The sequence below is a fragment of the Serinus canaria genome, chromosome Z (assembly GCF_022539315.1).
Source record: "Serinus canaria isolate serCan28SL12 chromosome Z, serCan2020, whole genome shotgun sequence".
Taxonomy (NCBI): domain Eukaryota; kingdom Metazoa; phylum Chordata; class Aves; order Passeriformes; family Fringillidae; genus Serinus; species Serinus canaria.
In genome coordinates, this window is record NC_066343.1 from 5,231,776 (window position 1) to 5,254,171 (window position 22,396).

The 22,396-nt window shown below is 39.4% G+C and overlaps 1 protein-coding gene across 1 annotated transcript in view; it reads left to right on the plus strand.

Annotated features, from left to right (window-relative positions):
* Nucleotides 1–6,668: 6,668 nt before the first annotated feature.
* Nucleotides 6,669–22,396, plus strand: part of TRPM3 (transient receptor potential cation channel subfamily M member 3) — a 261,595-nt gene continuing 245,867 nt past the window's right edge. Inside the window, exon 1 of the mRNA XM_050986919.1 lies at nt 6,669–6,758. Coding sequence (XP_050842876.1) covers nt 6,669–6,758 — 90 coding nt within the window. The remainder of the gene's footprint in view (nt 6,759–22,396) is intronic.

The following is a 22,396-nucleotide window of genomic DNA, read 5'->3' on the forward strand; positions in this document are numbered from 1 at the left end:
ATGGGAAATTATAAAGAAAATTATGTCATAGGTAAAAATTGAGAAAGTATTTACAAAAAGTTAAGCAGTTCAGATAAGAACATGATGGCTAAGATGGAAAGAAACTTTTAGCATAAACATAAATCTAAATGTATGAGCATCCTTATTTCTGTCATATGCTGCAGAGGTTAAAGAACTGACAGCTTGCCTACACTTGAAATTCTATTTAAACTAAGATAGATTGCAATTTAAAATGTGGCATTTGTACCTAAGTAACAATCAACCATGGACATTTCTAGTCCCAAAATATAAGTGTTACATGCCTATGTATCTTAACCTCCTTCAAAGATAAACTCTAAAAGGCTTCAGCCTGCAATTAAAGAGGAATTTCTGGTAATGGTAATACACCATTCAAAGAAACAGTTTCAATATTTAAGGGGAGGTAGATTTACAAATACTTGGAGAGCAACTGAAGGTAAAGTGGTGCAAATTATCAGCAGCTGCAGAAACCACAAACCACAAATAGTGGTGAAGGCTCCTTATGACCTCTCTGTACAAACACACATTTTCCGTCCATAGTGAGGAGTCTTTGAGACCCCTTCACTTGTGTATTTTGGAACTGGGAGCAATCAAACAGGGTCTCTAGAAAAATACTTCTGACAGGGGCAGAGTGGGTGTGCTGTGCTGCCCAGTGCACTTGCTCTCTCACAAGTCTGCTTCCCCTGGCTCTCTGCAGTGCTGTGCACTGTGATAACGCTGACATCTCTTGTGGCAGCCCAGCTTGGTGCTTTTCCTGGCAAAAGCCAGATGCAGATCAGTCAAAGGAAATCTCAAGGTAGTAGGCATATAAAATAATTATATTCAATATCCATCACATCCTTATAAAACTCGGGATAAAAGAAATACCCTTTACTTCATCTTTTTAATCAGTTGCCAGAAGACATGATGTATAGCTACATACAATAATATATATATATATATATATATATATATATATATATATATATATATATATATGCTTGAAATTATGGAATTATCTTCACCTATAGCAAGTTATTTAATTAATATTTATTAAGCAGACAGACATTACATTAGTATGTGTGTCTATGTTGGGGAAGAGGGAATTATGAACAGGTGGCAAAAGTCCTGTGAAATATCTTGGCAGAGATAAACAGCAGAAAAGCCACTTCAGGCATGCAATGAATAGAAAAGATGTCAGGGCAGTGGATTAATTTTATAATTTAATTATCAGTTGAGTTAAGCATCAATAAAATTTGTCTCTCCTAAGTTATGGCAAGCATAACTTGCAGTTTATCCAAACCTTATAAAATAAACTTATCTTTCTATACTCTGATTTTTGCAAGAAATCACATGAAACGGACACAAATAAATTGGAATATGAGTGTGTTGAAAAATACCCTCTTGCTGTTAATATCACAGCTTGCTATCCATTGATGTACTTTTCAATTTTTTTCACTAATAGCCCTGCAAAGTGACTGGATAGTAAGGTGAATTCTTTACTATACCAATGGAAGGATTTGTTATGGCTGACTTTGAAACAAGAGCTTCTGAATTATTTATTTTTCTATTGCCATCCTGCCATTTCCTCCTCAAACCTAGGAGATGGACAAAATATCTGATGAAGAACTAGCACCTCCACATCAGTGTGTTTATGTAGTAGACCCATGGTGGCCCCTGTAAGCAAAGGTAGCTCTATTTCTAAATGCAAGGGTAGCTCTATTTTTTCTGGTATTTGCTATCCCACTGGGAAGTGCAAGCCCTTTGGTCCAAGAGCAAGGAAGCCTTGACAAAGTCTCTATCTACATTGTGAAGATGTCTTTCGTCTCACATAAGTTGTATTGAGGCCTTTGGCATGGTCCCCACATCATCCTTCTCTCTAAATGTGAGAGATATGGATTTGATAGGTGAACTATTCAGTGGATGAGGAGTTGGCTGGGTGGTCACATCTGGAGGGTAGTGGTGAATATTTTGACCAACATCTGTACAAGAATTGTTTTCCAGGGGTCTGTAGTAGCACCAGTATTGTTTAATGTCTTCATCAATGACATGGACAGCAGGATCAAGAGCACCCTGAGCAAGATGGCAAATGGCACCGAGATGAGTGGTGCAGTCGGCACACCTGAAGGACAGGGTGCCATCCAGAGACCTGGACAATTTTGACAAATAGGGCATTGGGAGTCTCATGAGAGTCCAAAAACAAGACCTTACACCTGGGTCAGAGCAAGCCCCAGTATCAAAGCAGGCTGAGTGAAGAGCAAATCAAGAGCAGCCCTGCAAAAAAATGACTTGGGAGTGCTGGTGGATGAGACTGCCCTGGGCAGTCACAGCCCAGAAAAACAGCAATGTTCTGGGCTGCATCTAAAGCAGTGTGGCCAGCAGGGCCAGGGAGGGTGTTCTGCCCGTCTGCTCTGCTCTCTTGAGACCCCACCTGGCATCTTGCATCCAGCTCTGGGGGTCACAAGGACAGAGGAGGGCCTCGAAGACGGTCAGCAGGCTGGAGCACCTCTCCTATGAGCCCCTCAAGGCTGAGAGAGTTGTTGTTATTCAGCCTAAGAAGAGAAGGCTCTGGAGAGACCCTCAACAATCTTCCATACCTGAAGGTGCCTATAGGAAAGATGTGGACAGACGTTATGTCACAAGCTTTTGTGATGGGAAAAGGAGCAGAGGTTTTTAAACTGAAGCTTGATCTATACAAGATATAAGGAAGAAGTTTTTTAGAGCAAGGTGGGTAAAGTACTGGCAGAGGCTGCCAGAGAGATGGTTGATTCCCAAGTTCAGGAAACACTCAAAGTCAGGTTGGACAGGACTCTGACCAGGTTTTCTTCAAGATGTCCTTCTTATCACAGGGATGTTGCACTAGATTATTCTTAAAGATCCCTTCCAAACAAAACTTTTCTATGATTTTATTATTTTATGATTCTGTTCTGGGATGTACATGGGAAAACCAGGTGTGATATCAGGAGAAAACTCTTCTGCCTGTTGTTTCTCCACAGGTGGACACAGAGAAGAGATTTTCTACCATGGTGACCAATGCATCTCTCTCATTTACTGGTCCTGCCCTTTCCATCTTTCATTTACACATCCTCTCTTATTTCATAAAGGAATTGTTACCTGGACAGGATAGGAGAGTAGTGTTGAGTTTTGCTTATAATACCTTTTTGTTTAATTTTGCTATCAGGTTGAAAATGTTGGACATTGCTGATGTGCTCAGAGTGGTCTGCTGTGGTGTTTCTCAGAAAGTTTTCATTCTGGAGTATTTCCAGAGGTATTTTACTGTATCAGAGTGTTCTAAGTGTAGAATTATTGTCATGTTACATTGCAGGGACCCAAAAAGGGCTGGTCAGAAAAATGCTTTCCATGAACAATAGCTTTAAGAGGAGTAGAAATCTGTCTGTGTTGCAGGAAGCAATAGCATTTGTCTTCTACTTGCTTTTCTCTCCTGTGGTACCACAGGTGCTCCTTCACAAGGGACAAAGAACTAGAGGTGAATAGTGATGGTTCAGGGACCATGCTTCGAGGAAAAAATGTTTTGATATGAAAGTGGCAGCCCTGTCTCTTAAATCTAGCAAAGCAGGTCTTAAATTGTAGTGGAATTGCTACATCTTTGCATCTCCTAATAGGCCTCAGATTGTAAGAGTTGATCTGATCTGAGCACTTGCTTTTTCCAACAGAAATGTAAGCCTCATACTCTGGCTTTTTCTGACTTATTACTGAAGTAATAAAAAAGTCCCCCAAACCACACCCCCTCCAGATCATATTCCAAATATTTCACTACTATTTTCAATCATTATTGTCATAATCTCAGGGAAAAAAATGAAGCTTTTCAGAATTTCCCTCTGTACTTTCCAAATCTTCACCATCTATGCTTACCAAAAATGGGGGTAGGGAAGTGGGGGCATGCTGGGAGTAGAAAGAAATCCCCTTGCTTCAGTTTCCTCATATTTACACTTAATAGCCTCAAAATCATTCCAGTATAGGTAAGAAGCATACCTTAAAAATAAATTAAGGCTTGGCCTTAAGGACAAGCAGTTTGAATGGTCTGCCCAAAGACACCTAAGGATTTTGTGGTGGAAGTGAAGCTCCTATCTCATGATAATATCCTTCTACCAGAGCTTCCTCACTGCCACTGACAGAAGTTCATATTCTTGCACTCACTTTGTGCAAGTACAAATGATTAGGCAAGGTACAGGGCCAAGGAAAACAGACATGTGAATAAGGGTTGGTGTGCATTAAACACTGCTGCATATAACAGCTCTCATCCCTAAGGTACTGTTTGCAGAAGAAGGTAATGGCAGAACTCATCTCAAAGACAGGAAGCTCTGTGGAAGCTGGAAGATTCATTGGGCTCACTATTTTCAGTTTATTAAAGCTATCTGTTATGTTTCTTCCTTGTGTTTAGCTCCCTAGCATCTTCAGAGAGTTATTGCTCTACTCATTGAAAAGAAGGGCAGCATGCTATGACTCCTTTGTCTTCTTTGTGCCAAATACAAAGGCTGAACATTTAGTTTTACAGCAGATACCTAATGCAAAGTAGATGTGAAAGGGACAAGCAAATGATGAGTATGGTACCTTCCCAGGAAACTCCTTCCTGAACTTCAAACATAGAAAAATGATCTAAGCATTACTTGAGGGGTTGTAGGACAGGGGGAAGCCATGTCTTGAGTTCTTGTTTCTGAGTTGAGTTCTTTTCTTTCTTTTAACTGTTAACCCCAAAAGCTTCATCATTGGATATGATTACCTTTATAGCTGAACAAAGTTACCATGCTACACATCTTCCATGGTGCATGCCATTTTTAAGTCAAGATTTTTTTTTCTACTTGTTTAATTTTGTCTCCTTTATACAGTCTTGGAAAAGAAGTTGCAGATAATCGCATTTACTCACTCAAGTTCAATTTCATTATCAATGCAAGGATTTTTTTCTTCCTTTCATAAAAGAAATACATTAAGAACTCAAGAGGCATTTAAATAGGTATAATCTTAACTAGCTGCTCAGTCACAACCAGAAATTCATCTGCAAAAGTTTTGTCACTAAGTCATGTCTCCTGGTGTTCTACCCACTCCATTCTACAGACAACTCATGGTCTAATCCCTGTACGTTTGAGGTTCCATAATTTTTCCGTGTACAGTGGGGTGGAACAAGTGTGACCTCTTCTGGTGCACAGTCAATCTTGCACTTTGTCCTTGAACTTTATATTCTGGGCAGAACATTTTTGAATCCAACACTGACATTGAATAAGAACCTTTATACAATTCCTGAGAGGCTGCAGTGAAGAGGAGCTGGTTGGTACACCTATGTTCAAAAGAAACAGTAGTCTTCATCTCTTTGCACTTCATTTGGACAATTATTCAGCTTTTCTGATTAATGTAGACACAATTCTAAGAATAAATTATAAATAGAAGTGAAATATATGTGCTTTATGGTGATTAAAAGGAAATGTGAAAATAGCAGATCAGTGAATCATAGTTAAGTAAATTGAATGTGTATTTCCTAACCTCAGCTATGAGAGATTTAAACTTTACTGAGAAGCTGTACAGTTTAAGATGGTGTTTTCAACCATAATCTGAGTAAAAACTGGTTATTACTGGCAACATGAAAAATCCCCATTGCTTTAGAGAAGGTTTCTTTTACAGTTCCTAACTCTTCCTCCATGTTATCTTCATGCCAAAAAAAAATTTTAGAAAAGAAAAAGAAAAAAAGAAAAAAAAAGTAGGGGGAAGAAGGTACATCATCTTTGGCTGGAGAGCTGCCTGGCCTGCCATTAAGAACATCTCCATTATCTGGGAAGGCCATTTATTGCCCCAAATGGAAAGATATTTTGCAGTACTTGATTTGCCCAAGCAATGCTACTTCATGCGTTTTCATGTCTTTGATTGAATTACTTAGTATGCATATTTAATATTCAAACGAGCTGAATCGGTTTGGCTTTGTCTGAGGGGTTTTTTGCCAGGATGCGTATGTTAGCCCTCATAGTGCAGGTTCTAAGTACTTGCCACTAGCACACCGATACTGTGCCAGATCAATTAAACGCTTCCTAGGGCCATTGTATCAGTAAATCAAGAGTGAATTTATTTCACCCCCGCCTCTCAGTCGCTCTCTTGTCTGAGCCTTGGCCCCACCTCCCCTCATGCCGGTTTCCCTCTCCTCGCAATGCTCTGGTAAAGAAAGTGCAGGTACCCCTCCCTTGCTTTATTTAAATTCGCTTCCTCCTGCCCTGCTTCTGGCCCAGGGAAGCGCATGAGTGAGGCAGGTGGCTCAGCTGCCAGCCTGGCCAGCCCAGCTGCTCCCGGAGGCGGGCGGGAGCGGCCGCTGGCGCTGCATCCCGGTATTCCTGCCGCCCCGGAGCCGCCTGCCCCGCGCGGGCGGATCGCCTCCATCGCTCCGGCCGCCTTTGGCATGCTCGGACCCCGCCGGACCCGCGCAGGAGGCTGCTGCTCTATGCAGGCGGCTCGGCGGCTGCCGCTGCCCCCCCGCGCCCAGCCCAGCCCAGCCCAGCCCATCCTAACCCAGCTCATCCTAAGCCAGCCCAGCCGAGCCCAGTCTCTGCCCTGCGGCATCGCGGGCGGGACGCGCCGCGCCGAGCGTGGGATGCCCGCGCCCCGGAGGGCGGCTTCCGCGGCAGGCGCTGTCAGGTCTGCGGCTCATCTCCCGCTGGGATTTGCGGACAGTCATGAACCAGACCGAGGCACCCCGGCCGCTCAACTGGACCATCCGGAAGCTGTGCCATGCCGCCTTCCTCCCCTCTGTCAGACTCCTTAAGGTAGGGTGAGAGCCCGCTTCGCGTTCGAGAACCGCTGTCTGCCGCTGAGCACCTGCCTGGAGGGCTGCGGTCGCTGTTGCTGGAAAGTTAATTTAGAAATGGTCCCAACTTTACTATTAATTACCTTGCCTGCTGCCTTTAAAACCCCTTGTGAGTACCTGAAGGTGCTAAAATTGTGCATCTGTATCCTATTCAGTGTGTGGGTTTGCCCATAATGGTCTGTGAAAGGGGTAAAAAAGAAAATAAGGGACGGTGGATGTCATCTGTGCTTCAATTTGCTTTGTCTTATCAAGCTGTGAACTTCCAGGGATGAAGAAGGTGGCTGTTTCTAAGGCGTGTTCCTTTGTGAGCAGCCCTCTGCTCTCTGTTCTTTGGGTTACCTAGCTCCTAGGCAGTACCTGAAGATCCAGTACCACTCTGACCAACTTGTAAGTGGAGCAATATTTGGGTGGAAAAAAATTATCTTGGTTTGCTAAAAGCTGTACATGGGAATAGGATCAGTTAAAGACTGGCAGTGCAGACAGCATCAGTGAAACTTTCTGATTTTTTTTTTTTTTTAATTTATTTCAACTAAGTGTCACACCCTTGAAGGTGTTTTAAAAGTGTTTTAAAACGCACTTTCCCAGGAAATAATTATTTTGTGTTTGCGGAAATTATTTGGGATTATATAATGTGGAGGGTTCTTATTCTCAGCATGCAAAGTGCCATTACTACCATGTGCCCCACCAAAGCCGTTTTAGAGGTATTTGTAGCTGGAAAACAAAATCTCTTGAATCAACTTTTTTTGGTGAAAATAGGTTACATTAACCTGAAAAGTCTACTTTGTTCTTGGAACATCTTAACTGGATTGTACAATGAAATTTTAAACAATATACTAATTTCCCTATAGGCTTTGTTTTATGAAATGTTTTATTCATTATAATATTTATCTTATTTCATCATAGTGTTTGATGGTTTGGCTTTGAAATTAACATGCAGACAGGTAAAGCATGTCTAGTCTGACAGTGTATTAGATGGCAATGCTTGATATAACCGTTTGATTTTGTGTGAGTAGCTTGGAAATTAGGTCAGTTCTTACTACTGCAACATGCTTGAGCAGTAGTGTAGCGTATGACATTGCACTTAGCAGACATATGTTGTATGTATAATTCTTGTATATGTGATTCACAGGTGACCATCCTGTGTTTCCTAGCAGGTAGTTTTCACGTCCCCACAGGAAGGGGCTACAGCTGAAAAATATTTCTGTTTCCAAACCAGATGTATGGCTGCTGGGGGATAAATTGTGAGCATCTCCAAAGAACAAAAGAAAGATAAAACTTAGATTTCTAAATAAAACATAACTAATGTTTTGCAAAGTGTGTTGATTGTTTTGTAAAGGCTTTCCCCCAGCCCCAGAAGCACTCATGAGAATATGCAAACTCCACAAGTCCTGTGTTTTTAGAACAAAATAATTTTGGCCAGGTGTGAGGACTCATTCTTCATACCAGTGGATCAGGGGCTGGGGGAGCGTAGCCTGCAGTATTTCTTCTTTGGCAGATGAATGTTGCCCCATGTGTATGGCTTCTCTTCATTGCTTATTAAGGATGAACGCTGTGATTCATTATTAAAAGAGCTGACTAAAAAGGATTTTCTGAAGCTACAGCTATAACCCGTATGGGAAAGATAGTGACTGGACCCTGCAGAGTTAAAAAGAGCAGGGAAAATAACCAGAGATAAACAAGCTCTGCACAGAGGGTGTGCGAGGTGTGGGAAAGACCACAGCAGAGAAGGTGGAACTCTGGCTCCTCTCTCAGCTCATGAGCAGTGCTTGTTGACTGGAGAGGGAAATGCATACATCAGCATCTTCAGGGCTCCCCCCAAAAAGCTTTGATTTTTGCTCCTTCTCTTTGTCTTTTATTATTTAATGCGTTTAAAGCAAATGACTGACATGACTGACATAAGCCCACAGTCTGAATTCCATCAGCCAACCTGAGGAAAGTCTCCTGCCATCAAGGAAGGAGTGTAATAACAGCAGCATTAAATTACCAGAGCAGTAGTATAAATATTTTACTGCATACAAAATATTCTTTTCCTTTTTCATGTTTTTCTTCCCAAAATAAAGAAGAAACTTTTCATTTTTTTTTCTAAATGAAAGGTGTACCTCAGTCCAAAAACATTGGAAAGTCAAGTGCAATATTCTAAGCTCAATTTTTTAATTGCTCAGTTTTCAATTGGATTAAGTGGTCTTAAGGGCTAATGCAAAATTGTTTCTAAGACATTCGCTAGACCCTTTCCTATATATACAGCTTTTCTCTGCAGACAATGCTCTCAATAACAAAACAAACTTTGCAAAGCCTCATATGTTATGGCTCATTTTTATTATGATATGACTTGTTCATCATTGAGCACTGTCATCAATGTACACTGTAAATTTAGTTAGAGTAAGAAAACAATATTTTGTCTTTTTAATTTCTGTACTTATTTTTGGCCATCAGAACAAAACTAAATGACCATTAAGTTCCAAAAGAAGCTTTTTCCTAAACTTGTAAGAATGAGAGATAGCAGAGATTTCCTCTTTTACACAGACAAAAATTCACTGTGACATTACCTGGAACTTCCTAATAAAGGGAATGAACGTCTCAATTATTTCCATGTTTTTCAATGAAATGTTTAAAGTTTTCATCCTGTGGATACAATTTTAAATGTAGCATCAGTGCTTTCATAGAGATGGATCTGAATAAACACTGAAATCTAGAACTTCATGAGGCAAGGCGTTTTGTATTGTCTTGCAATTACTGTTTTGTAAATAGGTACTGAAAGGAGTTATTCAGCAGGTAGGTTAAGCTCCAGTTCCACCCTGTTGAGATGGATGAGCAGTGCTCAGTTGCATCAACCGGTGTTGGAGAGAGCTCTGGCCACAGTGGTCTCAGATCTAGATTCAGATAAGCTAGATCTGCAGATGCATCCAGTTTTGCTCCCTTTGCTTTTTTCCCAGGCATGCATTCTGTTCTAACCCACTTCACTAATACCCTCATGTTTAGGTGTAGATGTGCAATCCTCCTTTCTGAGTTTTTCCTTTTCGGCCAGGCACATGCATTCTAGGATCTGCTCCTCCAATACAGAACCAGGAGCAGTATTGGAAATACAGACTGAAACAATGGATTGGAGAGGTTTTATACTGCTGGTGTCATCAGCTCATCCTTCACTGCTCCCGTTTTTTTCCTCTAATGAGTTACTTCCTGTAGCACATTCCATGCTGGTATTTTTTTGTAGTTGTTTCAATGTGCTTAAAACACTCTAACACGCTGCCCAATGCCTTCCTGTCTGAAGAAAGGACTAAGAAGTGCATTGAGCACATAAGCAGAGAGGGTGGCTTTGTGCAGAACTGCCATCCTCCTGAGATAATCAGGTCAGTTTTAAAACCCAGACATTTTAGAACAATGTTCTGGGTTCTTAAAAAATGGATGAATGAATGAATGAATGAATGAATGAATGAATGTCATCATGCTAAAGACTTCACTCAGAGGGCACTGTGCCCTAGGAGAGGCTGCAGATGTTGTACTTCTGCTTGAAACAGATATAATACCTGCCATGGGATCAAGAAATGGGCAGTATGCTCAAGAAAAATAAATAAATAAATAAGCTGAGAGTAGGAGAGGTCTGAATAAGAAAAGGTCAGCAATGTGCTATAAGCTTAAACACCACAGATTTATAGATGTGCAAGGGTAGAAATACTGTACAAAATATTTGAAAAGTAACTGATTACCCGCCTTTATTTTCTTAATAAGATCAGTAATTTTTTTTATAAATAATCTAACTTGCATGTCAATAAATAGGCTTGTAAGACAGGAACTTTGGAAGGACCAGAGGAAAGGAAACAGAGTCATTCAGAAGAAGCACTGGGGAAAATGCTTTGGCTATTCATAAACATACAGTTTGGCAAAAATGCCACCTTAGCTCTACCAAATAAATAAGATTTACTTGATCTGGGTAGTAGTCTATGCTAGCTCCTGAACTGCTGGAAGATTAGAGTGATCAGACACCAAATTTCTCACCAAATGAAAAACTAGGTCTTCTTTCTATTAATTATTTTCATGTAATTGCCCTACCAAGAATGCACAAGGTAACCCAAGTGAAAATTAAAACCAAGAAAAATAGCTGATTGGAATGAGACATAGTGTCTTTTGAATGTGACAGTACATAGCTAAGAAATTTTGACTGAGCAGATATATGTGAATAAAAAAGGTAAACAATACTTCTCCTGCTACAGCTATTTTGGTCATGTCCATAAAGAGGGTGCCTACCGGAATAAAAACTGGGAAATACCAGGCAGGCTTTATTAAGGTACATGGTGAAAAAACACACTGTTCAATGGCTTACATCAACTAAAATTGCACTGATATTTGATTACCAAATATAATTTTATTTCAGGATAATTTAAAAAAAATCTGATTTGACAAATTGGGTGAAGAAGCTTGCTTCTCCAAAATGGTGGAGGAATAAAGAGTGTTCTTCAATAAACAGTAAATGCTTATATTTCTGAAACTCCTACTGTGAGAAAAAGTAATTGTAAGAGACAAGAAAGTACCATCTTTTGGAGGTAATTTAATTTCTCAAATGGATTTAGGAAATTTTAAAAAAATGTTATTGGTCTGATACAACAGTCCTGTATTACAGGAGAGATACTCATTTAAAAAAAAATTCTTGAAAGGTGGATTTGTGTGCAATAATCATGAGAGGGTCTTCAAAAAGAGAATCATAAGTTTTTTGTGTTACTTTACTATCAATGAGAAAATGAGCAAAAAGTTTAAACACAAAGGCAGTTAAAATGCCAAGATTTTTTTGCTCTTTTCTACTCTTTTGAGATCCAGTTTACACTGAGGTTTTCTAGCTCATACTTAATAAATAAAGATTTTGATTATTACCTTAGTTAATTTACAATATCTACCCTTCAAATTGCAAAAAAAAAAAAAAAAAAGGATAGGACAGGTTTATTAAATCTTGATTGAAAAATTGAGATTATTGAAACAGATCCTAATGTATGCATTTATAAATATATGGGGTGGTATACCAAATGTTTTTGAAAGTAGTATGTACAATACTAACGGTAAAATTAGGGTAGTAGTTTACCTGTGTCTGCCCTCAGCTTACTGAGTAAAAATGTGATAATGAATGAGCCAACACTATGCATCCCTCAGAAGGATTTGATGCAGTTGGGGAAGCCCTTAAAATCAGACTGACACACAGGCATGGAGAAGGTATCAGTCAGTGTGACAATCTTTTTTTAAATTCATTAATAGAAAAGCTAGTCACACCTCCGTGTATGGTGGGATGCTGTGTATGGTGTGAAACACAGATGAGTTTTATGCATACATGGAAGTTTTGTTTATGAAGAAATTATTTGATAATCTTATGTTTTTCTGTCAGAAAGAACACAGTTGTATATATCACCTCTGTAGTATATGTTGCTGATTCTAATTCACAGGTTTTCTGGAGTGTATTATTTGTTCCTGGAAGCACAAAAGCCATGTTTCCAGCAAAGAGAAAGCTTCAGTATTCCATTCAGTGCTCTGCTCCTTATGCCATCAGTTCCACCATTTAAGGATGACAGGAAAGAGACCTGGGTCTAAGGCATTGCTGTGTCTTTGCATTCTCCCACTTTAATGTAAAAAGTTCATTTTACACCCCAAATCAGGGGAGCAATGTAGCTCCCTGTAGTCCCCTGTAGTTGCTGCAATGTAGCTTCACAAGGCCCGTGCACTGGTGTGCTTGCATTGCTCTGCTCAGCTGCCAGCTGTGCCTCTAGTACTTCACACTCTATAACTGAGCAATGGCAGAATGGTGGGGACATTTCACAGCCAAGGCTGAAGAACTGACAGTATGCCTTTTGGAGGCTGCACATTCTCAAAAACTGCTTGTTTCTTGAAGTCATGCTTCTCATCAGCAGTAGTTGAGCTGATCCCTTTAATGTGGTAACTGGGCATGTGTTACCTCGTTCACAGGGGTTCCAGGATGAGGGAAGAGACGAGAAATTTGACTCCATGTATCAGAAGGCTTGATTTATTATTACATGATAGATAATATATTAAAACTATACTAAAAGAATAGAAGAAAGGATTTCACTACAAGGCTAAGCTAAGAATAGAATAGAATGTGAAAACAAAGGACTTCTCAGACCGAGACCGGCCGGACAGGTGATCTGTGATTGGCTCTTGATTGGAAACAACCAGATGAGACCAATCACAGATTTCCTCTGTTGCATTCCACAATTGTTTACAATTTATTCCTGAGGCCTCTCAGCTTCTCAGGAGGGGAAAAATCCTAAGGAAAGGATTTTTCATAAAACATGTCGGTGACAGGCATGTTCATGTGCAAGGACTTTCTGACAGATAATGCCGGTTCATTTCTTCTGAAAGGAAATGAAATGTGGAAGCTGATACATATTTTTTTTTTCCATTTTAAATAAAGTACTCTGTGGTTAATTCTTTGGTGCAGTGTACATTTTTTATGGGATGCAGGGTGAATCAGAGATTGTTTGCTGTTTGCCTTATTGACTGAATCTTTTCCTTGAGCGTGACTTGGGTTGGCGGCCACTGACTTGGAAGAGATGCAGCATTAAATTAGTTTCCACAACAAGGGATGTATTCCCAATTAAACAAAAGTAGAATGAGGACTAAAAACAAAGAGTGTGGTGGTGGAAGTCATGTTTCCATGGAAAAACCCATATGTAAGAGGTAGACAAATCAGTGCCATTTTGATGGCAGAGGCTGTAGTCTACTAATTTCATGTAAAGTAAAAAAATAGTTTTGATTTTCAAGTTGGAAAGGGGTCGGCAAATGCAAATTTTCTTGTTTAAAACCAGAAAACTTTAGGGGATAAAACAAAAATGTTTTTATTTCTAGGTATGTCACTACCATTTAAATGCTTTTTTTTAAAAAAAGAAAGAAGTGAGAGGAAAGATAATATTAAGTTTTCAGTCTTGATGCAGCAGCTACGGAAGAAACACACATAGCTGTTTAAAATAAGGATTCTGCAACTGGTACAGGCTTTTATCCTCCAGCACCTCAATATTATTCTCAGTGTTTTCCCTTAACCTATCTTTCATTAGTGTCTCTATCTTCATCTTAAATACAGCTGTGAGGTTTTGGCTTCCTCTGTGTGTGTGGCCAATGGGTTACAGTGACAAAATGGACTTTCAGAGGAGTACTCTAGGATTTTACACTTTTTTGTTGCACAGAGGAGGTATTGGCTTGATCTCTGCTTCTCATGAGGCTCAGCCTTTTCAGACTTGGGTACTTACAAAAGGTGGAAAACGGCACAATTTCCCACTGTCCTTTATTTGATAATATGTGAAACATTGAATTTAACTTGCTTATGAGAAAGCAGATGCAGGATTCCTAATTTGTGACTGTGTAAGAAATGATTTAAAGTAATTTCCAGAGAAATTAAAAAATTAAAATAAGTATTTTTGATGTATATTAATAGAATAGAAGAAAAAAGAGCACTTGTTCTGAGGACAGTACTGTCTTAAAATAATTTTAAAATGATACTAAGTGTAGAAATCATACAATCAAGGGATTACAGGTACAATGTTTTAGAAGAATCTTGTCCTGAGAGCATAAGATTTTAATGTGGTTCTGCTATACTGTTCCTTATGTTCAGGAGGGTGCCATGTGAAAAATTCAGTGCACAAGACCATAAAGTGAAGCTGAGTGGTTTTATTCCACCTGAATTGCTAACAAGACTATGCTGCAGTGTTAAAAAGGAATACCCTTGGGTCTCTCTGGAAATTTATGTCAAAGCTGGTAATAAAGCATGAAATAAAATCACTTCATCAAAAATATCATTGAACCCCCAAATAATATAATGACATGAAACAGTTTGACAAAGTGCTTTTAACAGTGTAAAGGAAGTCACTGAAGAAAATGTCAGGACTCTATTATGTAATTAGAACAATCACCAGGCTGACTTTTCATTTCTGAGAAGGTGATTGAGTGAAACACTTTTTTTCATTTACCTTTTTCTTCACCTGTTGCTTGTAAATGCAGACAAGAAAGGCAGAAAATTAGTAAGCCATCATAATTAAGAATTTAGGGAGGATCCATTATTTTGTTTCAGAAAGATGCCCTATTTTTAACTTACTGGAGTATTAAATTGGTATGGCATGTTGCCACTGGGTCTGCTGTAATGAAATATCACAGCTATTTTGCAGTGCAATGGCTGTTCATCTTTACATACAGCCTAAAATAGAGACCAAAACAAATGAATAGATGAATTGCAGGGTAACCTGAGGACCAGTCAGACTGATTTTCCTGTTATTGTACGTAGGGTTTTCTTAGTGTTCAGAATAGCAGAAGGGATTTTCCAAATATGTTCCTTTTCAACTCTTGTGTTCAGTATTTCAAATTATTAGTTAGTGTAATAACTATTCAAATTATTAGGTAGTGTCTTATTCAGGAGATGAACAGATTTAATGAACAGTGGTTTTTTTCTGGTTGCAAATTGTGCATTCTTACATTAAAACTCTCAATATCTGCACAGCCCAGTACTACATTTTTTCTCAGCTTTTTCTCCCTGCATTCTGCCCACCTCTCTGCTGGCCCTTTTCCTGAACAGCATTACTCAAAGAAGTTTTCAGATATTTATCTTAGACTGTGCTCACAGAGGCAGTAGTGGTGCCAGGTTATGATGCCAATAATGGTGACAACAAAATTGCTACATGCAATCCAGCTTGACTGAGCCAGCCGAGGAAGAGGTCAGCTCTCTCTGGCAGAAGGATGGGTAAGTCAGGTATCAAGATGGCCCAAAATGCTTGTTAGACAAGCAGAGCAGTAGTTAAAGGTATCCCTTTGGGTTTGGATGTGGCGGCTTTAGTTTTGTGCTGTCCTTGATACTGCTGGCTGCAAAGTGATACTTCTTGGAAGCCATGTACTTTCTTAAATTATTCATTTCAAATCCAAAATTGTCTTAAATAAGAATATGGCGCCAATTTTTTAGAGGTCCTACACTTACCTTCTTCTATGAGACCAGGATAAATTGAGATATGTGTGAAAAGAGACATGATTATTCCACTCTGCCACCAGAACTGCTTTATCATGCCTGATTTCTTACAGGTGTTTTCCTAAGTTCCTAAAGCCATAACCCACACAGGCAATCTTTTCAGTGACCCAGTCTATGTTTCTGAGGCATCTGCCTGGATCTTTCTTGCTGCACTTAAAATCTATGATTTCTTGTTTTGTCCACTATGATCAGAGAGGACAGACGTGGCAGCTTCTCCTGCTGAAAAATTCTTGTGCAGTGTTTGGAAATTGGCTAGTTTAATAGATCCATGATATATGTTTTTTTTTTATCTTCCAATAAAGATTATTAGATTATTTATTCCACTACATCCTCCACAGAAGTAGGGCTGAGAGTCCCTTGCTGCTCATCTTTTTCTCTCTTCCCCTAGATGTCAGGTATCTTACTGAAAAGACCAGCATGGGTATCTGAGACTCCTGGTCAGCCTTCCATTCTTTCCTAGCTCTATAAACTGGGGGAGGCTGAACAAGGAAACAGAGGGTATCACAACCCTCCTTCATTTCAGTGTCCTGAAGAGGCTCAATAACACTTCTGCTGAGTTGCCTTTAACATTTTTGTAATTTAACTGACTTTACAAGAATGTGAGTTGACTAACGTCTGTGACTTCAGGGAGAGTTTTGCTAGAGCTCAGTCCCTTTCTATTTGCATAGCAGAAATACTCCTGTTTCTTTGAGTAGCAATAAAACCAATGTTTTCTAATGCCCAGATTAGCAAAGAGATTTTAAAACTCTGTGTGGGGGACAATCAGCAGCACAGTACTTATTAAGACACTGAATTTCAAGCATGTGTGCTATGTTTATTATATAAAATAAAGAAATTCAATGTTTATGTGCATTTCTCTGGAATAAAAAGGTGATTTTGAGCCTTCTAACACAACTGGAGGGGAGTAGGGGCAGAATAAAAAAATGTTTTCAGAGATATCCTAGTGGGAAATTAAATGTGATCAGCTTATTTTATCTTGATACATGCTGTTATTTAAGAATAATTTAAAGATAAAAATCCGATCTATCGAGGCAAAAATATCCCATGCAGTTCCCTATTAATGGTAACTGTGGGAGCTTTAGCTTATTCAGGATGGGAATAGTAAATTGCTCTGAGGGACTTTTTCCTCTTAGAATCTGATAACTGCTATTACTAACATATAAAATCTGAGGATGAGGTTATTTTCTTTTTGTTACTTTTATTTCCTAAGTTTTACAAACTTTCTGTCTTATTTAACATTCAAAAATTCTTTACTAAGACATACCATGATAAAATGAATGTCTGTGGAGTCAGAGCCAATGGTTAGAACTACTTTTCACTCAATATTTTAGTCTGCCACAGATGTGACTACAATAGGAAGTCTTTAAGCAAGTATGAAGAGAGCAAGAAGTTTGCACAAAATTATCTGGAAAATTTAGCACCTCAGCACCACGAGATATGTTAGCACAATTAGTTTCCATTTATTTATTTCCACCTCATCTGAAATCCAGTTGTATCAATGGAGACACACCCATTTTTTGATGGTGTGAGCCTTATTTGCCAGATAGCAGAGCTTGAAGCTTGAAGGGGGAGCAGTTCAATAGTCCAGGATATGTATAGAGCACATTGTTATTTTGGTTCATGACTGACTTTGTGTCAGGTTTTCTCTGCTGCAAATGCTTGTGTGGACAGCCAATGCTGCAATTTTTTTTCATATCAAAACTCATGCACACTTCTCAAAAAATAAATGAGGGCAAACTGCTGAACCAAACTACTTAATATTATTAACTAAATATGAGACTCTGCAAAGAAGTGTAATATTTTTTATAGTGGAATATTTATTAACTAAATTGATTAGAAGCATAACATAGAAAAAAATTTAAATGTTTGAAATTTTTAAGTTTTCTTTGAGCAGAAAAATATATGTTCACTATCCATGGCAATCTCAGACCTTGGTTGCATTGATATAATCAGAAAATGAGATTTTGTCACGTGAAAACTGCATTAATGGTGTGATATTGGCTCCTGGTGCTTTGGAAACACATAGTGGAGCATACTCCCTTAGTTTCTTTGGTGGAATGCAATTTATTCAGTAGCAAGGGGATCACTTTAGGTGATGCTGCTTCAAGCATTGATAACTAGATTCTTTGTGACACTCATCTCAAGACCAGTTCTGCTGTTAACACATGGTAGTAAATGCTTTTTTGAAACTCAGAGGTCCTTTCATGTCAGGAAAGATTTCCCTCCAGTGGTGGTTTAGGCTTGGTTGATGTGTCTGTTAACCCTAAATCACACTTTCTTCCTTGGCCTTGGACAAAACAAGGTTAATACTGAACTCAGATGGTTTGTGTTTCTTCTCCCATAGCATTTTTATCATAGTGGTGTTGAATGCAATGGATGTGGATGAATAGTCCAGAAAATATATCTGCCAATGAAAAATCCCTGTTTGGAAGCATGTATTGTGTAGCATCTTGAGTAAGGATGTCATTAATATCCTCAATGTTGCTTTACAGTGCCTTATTTTTGTGCGCTTGGAATTGATTTCCCTTGAATGCAGACTGTTTTTGCAGTACCTGCTGAGTCAACATGCTCTGGAAGTAACAGTTCCAATTAGCAAAAACAGCCTGTTACCTTGTTTCCTAAAGCTGAAGAAATTGAAATTGACAAAATGAGGAACTGCATGGGTCTGTATCAAAACTGTCCACTAAAATTTCAGCTCTCTCTGGGTTTCCTGTTGTGTGCTTCCACCATGCAATAGGCTGTGCTTCCGAATTTTTCCTTTGGTACATTTCTCAGAAACTCAAATCAACTGTCATTAAAACACTCGTTTCCTGCTGTGAGGACTTTCAGCTTTTCGCTGGGAGGCCACGGGGAACAAAATGTAACACACTTGTTTCCCTGTTAATTAAAAAAACAAACAAAAAGCCACAAGTAAGTTTCAGTAAGGGATGAGATTCTGATAACTCATTTGTGCAGCTGTTATGTGTTCTGGATACTCTGTGAATACATAAATCCTAAAATACATTGTGCTTAAAGCTATGCTTATTAATATATCCCACCTCTTTGGAAAACATACATATTAGCAGATCTCTGTTTGTACTACTCAGGTTTTTTCAATTCCATTCACAGAAGTAGCTTATTTAAAAATAAAAATAATTGAAATAAGTTGACAACAGAAATATTGACAAGACTTTATAAGCAAAATAAAGCGGAAGAAGTTTAAATTAAAGAAATTTCTTTGGATTTCATGTGCAAAATAAAATACAAATACATTTTAGAATGTTATATTACTAATATCAGTTTGTTGCAGAAAGTTTATCTAATCAAGTTAATCCTTTCACTTGCTGCTGTTTGCTGTCTGCTTCCCAATCTCATTCTGGGGTGAGCAGATTAACAATTCCTGATTTGAACTAAAATTAGTTAGCCCATCCGTGTGTACTTGGAATCATAAAATTATGGAATTGGAAGGGACCTATAAAGATCCCTGGTAGGATCTGGTAGGACCATTCACTCCAAAACTCTTGGTCCTCACAGAACAATTAAAACTAAATAGTATGAGTGAATCAGTTGAACTTTGACAGACTTGGTGCCCTGACTGCTTCCCTGTGGAGCAGTGACCAACCACCCCCTGGGTGAAGAACCTATTCCTAATGTCCAACCTGTACTTCCTCTGAGGAAGCTTCAATCCCTTTCCTTGTGTCCTGTCCCTGTTTACCAGAGAGGAGAGATCTGCTGCCCTCTTTGAGGCAGCTGTAGGCAGCCATGGGGTCACCCCTCAGCCCATCTTCTTCAAACTGAGCAAACCAAGTAACCTTAACTGCTCTTCCTCAGTCCTGTCGTGGGGGATCTTGCCAGATCTCTTGCTGTGGGGGTGCTCTCCACCCTCTCATCCTCAGCTTGTACATACAATCAAGGTAATAATTTCTCAGATGCAGAATCCAGCACTTGCTCTTGTTCAATTTGATGTGGTTGCCCAGCTCTCTGGTCTGTCCAGAGCTCTCTCTAAGGCCTCTCTGTCCTCAAGGGAGATCACAGTTTCTCCTAGTATAGTATGGCAGGAAAAATGACTGAATTTACATTCAGCTGCTGATCTAGATCGTTTCTACAAACACTAAAACATTACCTGACTTCCCATTTGCTATTTTACTTTCAAGACTTGAAATAGTGGTGGAAACGAGTTAATGGTGAGCAGCAGCATTGAAGAGGAGGCAACAGCATGCTGTTTCAGCAAAGTTGCATCTTGCACTCTGTTAGGACTGTGCACAGCAGGGGTCAAGGGAAGGGATGGAATCTAAAAGATTCTGTTACTCTAGGATACCATGGAGTAATGCCATCTCTCTATTTGTGAGAACATATCTGAGGGCTGTGACCGGTTCTGGGGTCCCCAGAACAGGAGGCGTGTGGGCTTTCTGAAGCTGAGCTGATGGAGATCACTAAACTTGTCATGGAGTTTCACAAAAGACATGCAAAAAAGCACTTGGTTTCTTCAACTATGGGAAAGGAAAGTAGAGGAGAAATAAAATATTTGCCTTTATATATCTAGAAGGAGGGTCAAGAGGAGATGAAGCCAGAGTTTTTTCCAGGATGCTGAGGGTCAGGACAAGAGCAATGGAAACAAGTTGTTATCACAAGCGTGGGTGAGAACTGAAACACGTTTTGTGGATCTGAGCAGCCTGATCTACCTGGAGAAATATTGTCATTTGTGCCTTCCTGGTTTGATTTTTCATTCAAACTGTTTTTGAGTTTTCAAAATGGAGCAAAGGCTGTTAATCTTCAAAGAAAATATCCTGGTGTCTGTTCTGTTTTAAAATATGGACAAAGGTATATATTTTTAAACACTTAAGCGGTGAAGAACAGCACTGCAAGGTGAGGCTGTTGTCACAGAAACTTCTTGAATTCAGGAGTTGTCAGGACAATCTTCTGAAGTTACCCTCAGTGCTTGGTGGCAGCAGATACATCAAGGGGGAAAGGTGACAAACCTTGTATGTATTCTGGAGAGGTGAAGCAGAGTGCTTTCTAGGTACACATTACATTGCAGTTATGTTCTAGAGTTGGTTTTGCAGGAATGGCTTTGCAGCTGAGTGTCTCACAAATTTGTTGGGATGGCTGATTGTACCACTGTTGAAGAAAGTGATTTGCAGCAACCAACAGCTTTCACAAAGTTCAGACAGCTGCTGTGTCTCTGGCTTTTACACATGCTAGTCTTTGAGCTAGCAATTTTTATCAGCCTCATGCTGTCAAGCTGTTTGTTTTCTGTGACCTACTTAATTTAAATTTGAATATTTACTTGTTTTGCACAGCAATGCACAGTGAGGCTATCCATCATTTCTTTGGCAGGACTCCTTTAGATTCTTTATGAGTGTGTCTAAGGCTCCACTCACAGCTATTGTAGAAGAAGCATCCCTAAGGATCCTGAGGCAGGGTTTTACCTTCAGGCTCCATCTATCTCCTTCCCAGAGGGAAGCACGAGGCTCCTTATGGTCAGTTAACCACAAGGTTGTGCTGCTGCAATCGTGGCAGAAAGGGGTGCAAGGAAAAGGGTGTGCAGGATGACGAAGAGCAAAGGCTCTGGGGTCTCACCTGTTTCTGCTGCCTACCACAGAGGCAGAGGTTGATGTTGGTTGATGTGAAACACAACTGGGTGAAGCTGAAAGGCTGCAAAGCTCTGAGAGGCAGCTGTGGCAGAGGCCTCAGGCTCTGGGTCAGATTCTCCCCAGTCATCTCAATATCAATGGCCTCATTCCAGCCCTAAGCTGTAATGGGATCGCTACCCCACATGAGTTTATACAGTCAGCTTCTGGATCTGGAGAGTGATTGGAGCAGTCAGAGCTCAAGGCCTTGGATAAATCCATGCAGGGGAATGCAAAAGTGATCAGATTTATTTATTGTTTATTTGGAGGTGGGAGGAACAGAGCACCAAGGGGAGCTGTGGAAGACTTTCTAGCCTCACTTGAATCATTCTGAGTGGTAAAAGAAATGTAAGCAGTCAAGGAACATGAATGGTACATTAGTTCCCTACTATCTTTCCCATTTTCTTTAGATGGACAATTTAAACACCTCTATTTCTACATATTTGTACATATTGTACATTTACACTTGGTTTAAAGCATACTTTGTGGAATAAAACTACTTTAAAACCTGAGCTCTATTTTCCTTGGTCTTCAATGAAGGAAAATATACCGGAGAAATATTTTCATGGCTAAATATTCCCCCTTGCACAGTGCACTGATTTGACCAAATTTTCAGGCTAAACTACTAAGCAGCCATTAGACTGTTTCCTTCTCAAGAATCTACACAGTGTTTGAAGCATTAATCAAGGTGTTAATATGGAAAATAGAAACAAAAGTGTTTCTAGTGAAATTAGGTGTGAAATTAGGAATTAAATATTTGTCTTCACTTTCAACTTCACTGTTGCTTTTTCAAAGGAAAACATGAATGATACCTCTCTGAAAAGCTGAGGAATCATTTCTTCAGTATTGACACTGGTAATCATACCTATCAATTGCTGTTTGTAGTGCAGGCTTTATTTTTTATTTCCTGATGTTACACAGTCATCATCTGAAGTAGCTTTCTTTCAAGCCTACTATGCTTTAGTAAACCAGTACTGTGAAAGAGTCACT